We start from the raw sequence: 10,034 nt of genomic DNA, 5'->3' as shown, positions 1-10,034 counted from the left end.
GGAATCTCTCCTAAGATCCACAAGATTAAAAAACAATTGCAAATTCATCACTCCCCTTCCTTTTCCTGTGCAGCCGTATCTGCTGCATGCATCAATACGCTGCTTGCAACTTATTCCCTGGAGTGGCTGCACCACAGCCAGGTGTAGACCAAAACAACGCAACCAGAAACAGACAGCCAACAGGCAGCGTCACCGTGTTAGAAGGACCACTAACCCTGGTTAGAAGGATCCTGGTCACGTGAACTCGAAGTCCTGTCTCAAACCCCACTCCAACCGTGTTGAGATATCCCTCCCTCTCCTGCCTCAATTATTATGCCTGAATTTTTCATATTGACTCACTGAGCAGGGACTACTCCTCCCCAGCAGGCCATGCAGCAGCACCCCCCACCAAACTTGATCTCGGTCGAGGTCTCCCAGTGCAACGCAAGATGCACTGACAGGGAGCTAACCAGCGCTCCTAACTTCCAGGTTCTGAAAGGAGCGGATATGGATTTGTGCTGATGAACTTACTGACCAAATTCCAAAGAACTGTCCACCACCCTCTCCGTTCTTTCAGGAACCCCAAAAATAAACAGAAGTGCCAGTACTGGCAGAGCAGGGGGCTCAAACCACAAAGAAACCCAATGAGACTTCTATAAACGTGACACCAGATGCAGAAACGTTTGTTATTGCTAGTCTCGCTAGGATTCAGAAGAGATTCATTCATTCATTCATCCATTCATTGTTGGATTCGGCAAGGCCTGAGAAGTGAGAATGAAGATTCAGATGGGTGGGAGGCTTTTTCTACCAGGGACCTGTGGCCTACAACAAAGGCTGAAGTCAGGGTTGGGACTCAGGAAAGAAGAGACTGAAGACCTGCAAAGTTTACAGAGCTAGGGAAAAGGCTGCTGCTGTCAAAGATAAATGGCTTATCACGGTTTTGGCTCCTGTGAGGCTGCTAAGGTTAAGGTAAGGAAGGATCAGGGAGCTTAGCTACTGCTGGGTCCTGCAGGACCTGAAGGACTAGGAAGAAGGCCTGGGCCAAGGCGAGCGGATGGCCTGCTATTACCCTTTCATCTCTGGCCTAATGCAAAACTGGGATTAGGATTCAGAAGAAGACAGGCCTAAGAGATAGGTTTATGCCTGGATCCTACATGGTCCATTAAAGCAGGCTGACCGCTATAGCTAGCACAGGAGGCTGATCAGCGAGTTCAGTGGGCAGTAGGCTTAAAGAAAAAAAAATAAATGCTTTTTTCAAATAATGTTGACATTAAAGTTGTAGCATGTCTTACCATGTTACCAGAGGATGCTGTGGAAGCCACATTAACAACGAGGATCAGGCACAATCAGGGAAACAACAGATTCATCAGTGCATATTAAACAAAACGGTCTCTCCGCAATCCTCAGTTCCGAACACCTCTAAGCTGCTGACCACCCTTGTAACCACCCCTGCCCTGAACATACTTTTTCCTCTTCCCTGGTATCTCCATATACTGCAAGATCACTGGAGGTGTTTAGCTTGCACCTGCATCTTTATGCACCTGCCTGTTATCCCTCTCCTCAACCCATGCAATTATAGTGCAACCTTGGAGCTGGAGGGCAGAAAGATTCAAGGCTGTAACACCTGGCTGGAGCTGACTTTCACCTCTGAATCACTCCAAGGATACCTCCAAGAGCACCTGCCCTGCGAGAATCCACTGCCACAATGTTATGCTCATGCTGATTCTCCCCAGAGGTACCTACCCCATCTGAATCTGCTCCCCAGCCCGTGCTGTGCTTTCTCGTACTTTCCAGGAAATCTAGGATGCTTCCTATTCAACTCCAGGCCAGTCCCCAGTGGCCCCTCCTTGCCTGCTCGAGGGATGATGTTCCAGAAGGATTCTGGAGGAGGTGCCTCTGCCAGATGATGCTGTCGCTCCTGCTCCCCAGTGGGAGGAGAGCAGGGGCGGGTGGTTCCCATCTGGGAGCAGCACAGACTGGGGCCAAGGGCTGTGCGAGCTGCAAACACCAAACTGCTGGCAGCCATTTCCTGCATCAGTGCCTGGGGCTGGATGGATGCAGCAAATTTCCTTTCTCTGCTGCAGCACAGCTGAAAATGGTGGAGGTGGGGGTGGACAAGAGGGGGACGCTCAGAACAGAAGGGAAGGTAATGCACAACTGCACCAGTGCTGCTGGAGGACAACAGGATCTGCACATTACTCCCCTCCCACGTGCAGGGGCAGTTTTCATCATCTACCCTTGGGCCCCCCAGGAATGAGTAATGGCAAACTGTGAGAATAGGGAACTCCCCAACCCCCTCTGTTTGGGAAAAACGTGCCATTCACTCCCTGCCTGGGATTGGAAAGACCTCTTTCAGAAGCCTGCTCTGCTCTGAGAAATACAAAGGTCTTTGAGGTAGAAGTTAGTTAATAAGCAAGATGTTTTGGCTAGCAATGCTTAACCCAAGAACTCTAGCTGCTCTCCAGGCCTACCCTCTTCCAGAGAGATTAAGGACAGTGTAAACTGAAATCAACATTTCACGGATACAATACTTAATTTAAATCAAAAGAAAAGGTGAGGGGGGCTTTGAACAGCAGCTAAAGAGCAGAAAACTGATGATTTCCTGGTTTTAGCAGGCAATTTTCCACTCTTGTGAATTTGGTCTGGGACCTGACAGGCCAAAACTACTAATCAGAAGAAGAACATCCTGTCAACACAGGAAAGATTCTGCCAAGCCAAATGCTGTGGTTGGTGAGAGATGGGAGCCATTTTCACTATGCCTCCATACTCAACATCCCACCAGAAAGCCACAATGATGCTGCACCAGCAGCAGGTTCTGAAATCCAGACTTTTATGTAGTAATCATCAGGGGAAGAGAGTTTTCCAGATCAGGGCAACCATCCTCACAGATTTAACCTGTGGGGTTGCCCAAGAGGATGAGTTACAGCAACAGACTGCTGCAACTATCTAGCTAGGACTTTTCTGGCAGGGTATTCCTTCCTTTCCAGCAGTCCCTCCCTCCCCCCTCTTTGCAGAGACCTACATATTCCCAGGACTCTAGAACTGGCTCTTTCCAGTAAGAACTCTGGACAGAGTTTTGGGTGCCACTGCTAAGCCTTGCTAATGAGGAGAGCATGGACGTCTCTAGGTATGGTTGACCTTTCCAGTTAGCCTCCTGTTCTTTTCCCACATCACCCTTGGCATTCCCAAACCATGCCCCTGCTTCCATTCCCAGAGCAGGGAGGGCATAGCCCACCACCCCATATGTCTTCCTGCCCCATGTCTGGAAGTAGTGTTGTGTCAGAAGGGTTGATCTGCTCTGATGAGCTTCCCAGATCCCCACAACACATCAGTGTCATGGTTACTTTCACAGCACCAACCTGTCTTGGATCAGGTCTCTCCCTGTCACTTTTCAAGCAGGTCAGGATCACTGGGCATTCTCAGCTATATTTCTTGTTTTCCTCTCCCAGAAGGCCCATCCAGGGCAGTCTTATCTTCCTGCCTAGCTTTCTGCCATCGGCTGCTCAACATGTCTCTCCTGGAAGTAGTTTGAGGCTGATTCAAGATGAACCAAAGTTCTTCCATTGTCCAAGACTCTCTTTTTGCCTTGTTTGAAGAGAGGAGACTGTTATGCCTTCAAGCTTCACAGGTAAAGAAGTGAATACACAGGCCACAGCAGCTGCATGGCCTCCCAAATTCCCTTGCATCTGGCCACCCAGTAGAACAATGGCCACAAAAACAGGGAACTGCAGCAAATTGAAGCACTGGCCTCTCTGACTTCCATCTGCAGCCAGCCCTGACAGTTACTGAATGCAGAGCACGACTGGGAACATCTCACCCCCCACACAGAGTAAGAACAAGAGCTCATTGTATGCATCTCCCAAGACACAGGCGCTTTTCCCAGCATCCCTGTTCCCTGTCCCTTTCCCACTGCGGAGTCACACCATTGCCTGGAGGGGACTTCACCCTATGCTACAGTACAGACCCAGTGCTCCACTGTCTCCACCCAGCGCCTCAGGATCCATGGTGGGGCTGAGCACAGTTGCTCCTTGAGATGGAAGCTGCCTCCAGGGCCTGTTCCCTCCCTCCAGAAAACACCCTACTGAGAACAAAGGCTATGGAGAGGCAGCTGACCCAGGAATGTTGGAAGGCAAGACCCATTACTGACTCTGCAGTGCTGATGCATGCTCAGCGACTAGATACCGCAGACTAGATACCGCAGCTGTGGGACTCATACAAACAGAGCAGGGAGAGCCCTTTGGTGGACCTCAGTCCTCATTTGCATTCTCTTCACAATATATGTCAGCCCCTTAAAGCTGCCAAAAACCCTCATGGACAGATGTCACAAGCACATGCCCAGGCAGGGGGGTAAAAGCCCTGCCTGACAAGAGACTGCAAACCTTTACATTCAGCAGATTTCTACAGTGAGCAGGCACGCACCAGAAACAAGGTAGAAGCTGCGTACATTAGATGCCAGCCAGACAGCTGCCACAGACCTTGTATTGTATCATCAGTAACATTCATCACAGACATGCCTCATTAGGATCCCAATGTACATCCAGAAGTCCATCAGTCCAAGAAACCTCCCAAGCGTACATAAAGTCAGTTCCTGGGAGGCACAGGAAGAGACCCTGGGTTTCCCTGGCTCCCAGCAACCTGTCTTCTGAACTGCAGTTATCACTGCCTTTTTAGAAGCCACTGGGATTCTTCTAAGGCATTGAACTCATATGGCAGGCAGGACAACCCCAAATCTCAAGGATATATCTCAGCAAATCATCTTGATGTCACACTGATCTCTCACTACCTTGGTGGGTCATATGCTCACTTTTGCTCTCCTCCCATTCTTTGTTGGGTCACCTACGAAAATCCACTGACTTCAACCTCAAGCTATCAAACGAGAGTTTTCCAACCTTTTCTTCCTCCTGTGTCACCCATGCCTGTGAGGGAGACAACGCTTATTGGTTCTGTGGTAAGTCTCAAGATTTATCCTCAGGCCTTACAACGTGCACAACAGACTAGGACTTTATCCGTAGATTAAATCTCCAAACAAGAAAACTCCGTATTCCTACAAGTCGCCCTACTATATGAATGTCAATGCATGTAGAAAACCTGTGATATCCCAAACATTCCAAATCACAAAAAGAATATCTAAGTTTTTCCTCAAACTATGTGGCGAACTTCTCAGGCTGGTTCCACAATTTACTGTGGCCCCCTCGTGGTCGCAGCCAGAGAGTGACATCACTCCATTTCCTCTAGAGGCTCTAGACTTTCTTGGCTTGTCAAGACTACTTGCAACATGAGTCACTATAAAATAAATAAATCAGAAGTGCATGCAAAGAGAGGATAACCATTCTTCCATCAAAGATCCTTGCTTTGGTAGCCAGCCCCCGTGATAGCTACTGTTTGCAATGACGTATACAGCAAAGACCCAGCATGCTGTCAGGTAGAACAACATTCTTATTCCTCTTTTATAGGTGCGGAAACAAAACATGGATTTCTGCACCTCCACCCACGGTGCAAAAAGACAGCAAACACTTTTCTGTTCTCCAAGGTGAGACTTCAGCCCAGAACCTGCACAGGTTATAAGCACAAGAAGGAGAACTCACTCGACGGGAATTACAATATGAACCATGGCTGCTACTTTGAAGCCTTTGAAAGCAGGGTCTGTGTTCAGCCAAACATCCTCTGGTTCTTGGGCTATCATGTTGAGGTCAGTGTCTGTGACAAAAGGAAGGTGCTAAGGGGAGGAGAGAGTACGGGTCGTGTACAGAAGATGGTTAATGCAGGACTAAAGCCTTAAAATGAGCTGGAGTGACAAAGTAGGAGAGGGAGAGAAGGATAAAAGCCTCCCAACTACCTTCTGTCTGTCACTTTAAAAAGCCTCCAAAAGGCATCACCATCCTGTGCTCTTCTCTCCCTAACAGTGTATCTTTTGAACCGAACACGGCCAGCATGCATCCCGCTTAGAGCAGGGCCGTATTGACCCACATCATACAGAATTCTGAACAAGGAGAAGGTATGCCCAGCCCCATACCTTTTATAGGGAATCCAACATTCTCCTCATCAGAGTCACTGTCCAGCTCAAAGAGGTCCTTGAATTCCTTCTTATCTTCCTCCTTGCTTTCATCTTGCTTCTTACGCTTAATTTCTGGGAAGTTCAAGTCTTCAAGCTGGAAAAAACCAAAACCAACAGTAAGAACAACCTTAATTTTTACTTTTAAACATAAAATACTGAGCTTAAACACAGGAACTTGGCTTTGCCCAGTATGTGTAAGCCACACTGCCAAGAACAGTTGGGTCTGCCTGCTGCCAACTAGGGGAGCAACAGATAGATTTGTGAGTCAGTTACAAAGGTGAATGGTACATGCAAAGCACCACTGCTCTATTGATCTTTACCTAATAAACTACTTTTGCTAATGGGCCATCTACTGCTGGTACGTTAGCATGCATAAAAATGCAAGGCATCCATGACAAGCTGTCTGTCCTAGATCTCTGGACTGAAAGCCATGCAGGCCCTGGGAGCTGGGGCAGCCAAGCACAACCAAGCCAGACTGTGCCGGTCATCTCTGAAGTAGCAGTTTTCCACCAATGCCAAAAGCTGTGACAGCTATAGCAAAGGCACTGTTTTTTTGGCTGCAGATTTCAGCACAGTTAAATGGCAAGGTGCTGAAGATGCTTAAGGTCTGTCTACACCATGGCTTCCCTGGTTGCTAGCCCTTAAGGAGATCAATGGGCCAAGAGCCTTGCTGCTGCAGACAGCCAATATCAATGCCATTAAGTACTTGCAATTGACACCACCTCACTGCTCTTTACACCTCTCCGGAGGGGGATTAGGGGGAGGATTTACTTGCAAGGGCTCAGGCCAGCAGGGTAAAGATAATCAGAATGCAAATTAAATCCCAAGTGCTCTCTGAACATCAGCTGCCCGCTGCCCGTGCCTGGCTGCACACCTCCTGGGAAGCACTCATGCATTAGCACACATTAGCTTGCTTGAAAACATTCGCCCTGCGAGTAATAACTCATTTGCTCTCTCCCACCCGTCAGACCACCCCTCAACACACTCCTCTCTGACCACATCTACTTCAACCCACCCGTGAGCTTCCCCCAGTGGGAAGAGCAGCAAAGCACAGTCTATATAGAAAGGCACCTCTCAGCAGAGAGAGAAAAAGACTGAGAGTACAGGCATGGGGGGGAAGAGACAATGAGAGACACGGAGACATGCATTTGCTCCTGCAGCCAATTCCAGCAATTTCTCCCAGCCTGTTTCATGGTTATGGTCCCCAGCTGGGCAATATTGATTCTGGGAGCTGAGCACTTACAAGCAATAACCTGCAGCACCAGGATGGAAAGTCAGAAGCTGGCCACAGAAGGGGAGAGGGGAGCAAATCACCAACCACCATTTGCAGGCTCCTAATTTTAAATCACCTTCCCACCTACTCTTTTCCACTGTGAGATGCCTCTCCTTCCACTGTCCCTGCAGAGACCTGCTGGGAACATGCGTGAAGAAAGCCGCACATGACTGGCTGTCCAAACAGCAGTCGTTGCGTGCCAGAGAACAGACTTGGGAAGCAAAACACAGCAAGAGCAGCAATCCAGAGTCACTGCCAAACAGCTGCCCTCAGTTGACCTGATGACATACTGTAACCATCCTCTTCCCTTGGGTGGTTACGCTCCAGCAAGCTCCATCGTGGGGCAGGGGAGCTGCTATGGTGAAAACATTTTCCTTAGCCCCTACCAGTTCTGGTGGACAAGAGAGGCTCGAGCTTCACTCCTCTCATCTGTTCTGGCATATAACTTTATGGAGGGTGGGAGGGCAGAGGGAGATGCTCCAGAAATACTGATTCAATGAGAGGCTCCAGAAATAAAACACAAAGGTCTCAGAAGCTAAAATATATCAGCAGCTATGCTTCTAACTCAGCATTATGCTGTGATCACAGACACAGTCCCCGTATCTGATCCCTTTCAGTTTGTACATTCCTTGCCTCTGCAAGTGCCTCAGCCAGGTCATGCTGCCATCATCCCAGCCTCGGGGAGAAGCACCAGTGTTTCCTGCAGCCCAAGACCTGGACCACCATGTCCTCCCTCAGTAGCTCCATTTGGGTCAAGGCCTCTCACGTCCCAGAGAGGGTCACTCCAACAGGTGCTGGGAACTGTACCCTGTGGCATTGTCATCAGTACGGCTGAGCCGACTCTGGAAGTCTCCCAGTCACAGGCAGCACCTTTGGGCCCTCTTCTGTGCCAAGAGCCATGCTACCTGCAGAGTCCCTGTCTGGCAGCATTGGTAGATATCACTCTTCAGCAACAGCAGCAGTTAAATAGGAGTCCAGCACTGCCTAACCAGGAAATAGTTGAGCTTGAAAGTGTCACAAAAAGAAGCAGAAACCCAGTTTGGACAACAAACAACTGCTGCATCAACTGCCCAAGCCCCTGTTAGCTAGTTCTGTTCTCCATGACCCCAGTCACTGTTACTGCTTAGCAGCAGTAAATGAAATGCAAAAATCATCCAAGGTCTCATTCTCCCTCCTCACACATCCTGAGCATGGGATGTTTCCATGGAACACATTACTTAGTAGGTTTAAAGTAGAAATGGAACTGTGTATGAGTAAAATGTCTCACGTGCATGACGTGGAACAGTCTTCTCCAATTCTCCAAACTTCTCCAATTCAAGGGAGCAAAAAGAGGGAGACTTATCTCAACATTGTGAAAAATTTCTCCAGCATCCTGTGCAGGGCATGTACAGCAGGGAGCTGTTAGTTGGGACTTCTTTGTATTTTCATACTGCCTAGGAAAAGTCCCCATTTCCAAAGGCAGCCAACAGTTTTGGGTGACATCAGTACTGGTTGAACTCAGCCTGAGCATATTAAAAAGGACCTGGTGTTGAATCACACTGAGTTGTGCTACCTCCAACTTTCTGAGACTCCACAGGAGTGCCTTCAAGATGGGCACCTCAAAATAAAGGCACCAGAAAACCCTACTAGCTGCGGAGTGATCACAAAGCCAAGGAATGAGACTTGTTCTGAGCCACAGCTCACAGACACAGCCTGTGTTCATCACACAGCAGCAGTAATTAGGTAATTTGGGGGCCAGTCTTTTAATGCCCAGCTAGAGGGTTACGATCTACTGAGTCTCACGAAGCCGATTAGTCTACATCCCATTAAAAACCATTGGGAAAAGCAAATGGAATGGGCAGACGGGGTCAGCGTTGTTATATAAGGCAAGCTGCAGCTCATAGCAGCTGAGAGCCAGGCTGGTTTTTTCTGTTATTATTTTTTCTCCCCAATGGCTGCTAATGGGACATGGATTTTCCCCAGCCCTAATGGGCCTCATGGTGTTCACTCTCCTGCTGGGGCTCACAATGCTGCATCATTAAGCTAGCAGTCCCCACCGAGAGAGACAACAGCCCCATTCACCAAGCAAAGATGTCAGGCAGCCACAGGCCTTTTGGAAAGCTGACACCAAAGTCTGTCTCTTTCTACAGTTTATCTGTTCAGCCCACTTTCTCCAAGAGAAAACAAGTCCCTGCCACTGCCCTTCAGACTTCCCCTAGTCTCAGAAGTCACCCTCTTGAGCCTTGCTATAGGAAAGCAATCCCCTTCAAAGGGAGCGCTCCACCTCAGCTGGTCCTGGCCATCCCAAGGAGCTCCAGCTCCCCTCCTCCCTTTAACATGAGACAGGGGCTTGTCTACACTGAGGCCTGATCTGCTCTCCCCTTGTGATAGCTGCTTCAGTACCAGGAAAGTGTCAGCTTGTCCTGGTTTCGGCAGGGATAGAGTTAATTTCCTTCCTAGTAGCTGGTACAGTGCTGTGTTTTGGATTTAGGATGAGAACAATGTTGATAACACACCGATGTTTCAGCTGTTGCTAGGTAGTGCTTACACTAGCCAAGGACTTTTCAGCTTCCCGTGCTCTACCGATTGAGAAGGCTGGAGGTGCACAAGGAGCTGGGAGGGGGCACAGCCAGGACAGCTGACCCCAACTGGCCAAAGGGACATTCCATACCATGGGACGTCGCGCTCAGTACATAAACTGGGGGAAGCTGGCCGGGGGGGCCGCTGCTCGGGGACTGGCTGGGCATC

The 10,034-nt window shown here is 49.0% G+C and overlaps 1 protein-coding gene across 1 annotated transcript in view; it reads right to left on the bottom strand.

Moving 5' to 3' along the window:
- The window catches only part of NOC2L (nucleolar complex associated 2 homolog (S. cerevisiae)), a 55,117-nt gene that overhangs the window by 5,756 nt on the left and 39,327 nt on the right, over positions 1–10,034 (bottom strand). The window contains exon 16 of the mRNA XM_009325268.1: positions 5,993–6,128. Within this exon, the coding sequence (XP_009323543.1) occupies positions 5,993–6,128 (136 nt within the window). The remainder of the gene's footprint in view (positions 1–5,992; positions 6,129–10,034) is intronic.

Source organism: Pygoscelis adeliae, unplaced genomic scaffold (assembly GCF_000699105.1).
Source record: "Pygoscelis adeliae isolate BGI_AS28 unplaced genomic scaffold, ASM69910v1 Scaffold36, whole genome shotgun sequence".
NCBI classification, from domain to species: Eukaryota; Metazoa; Chordata; class Aves; order Sphenisciformes; family Spheniscidae; genus Pygoscelis; species Pygoscelis adeliae.
This window is presented reverse-complemented; position numbering and strand designations above follow the sequence as displayed.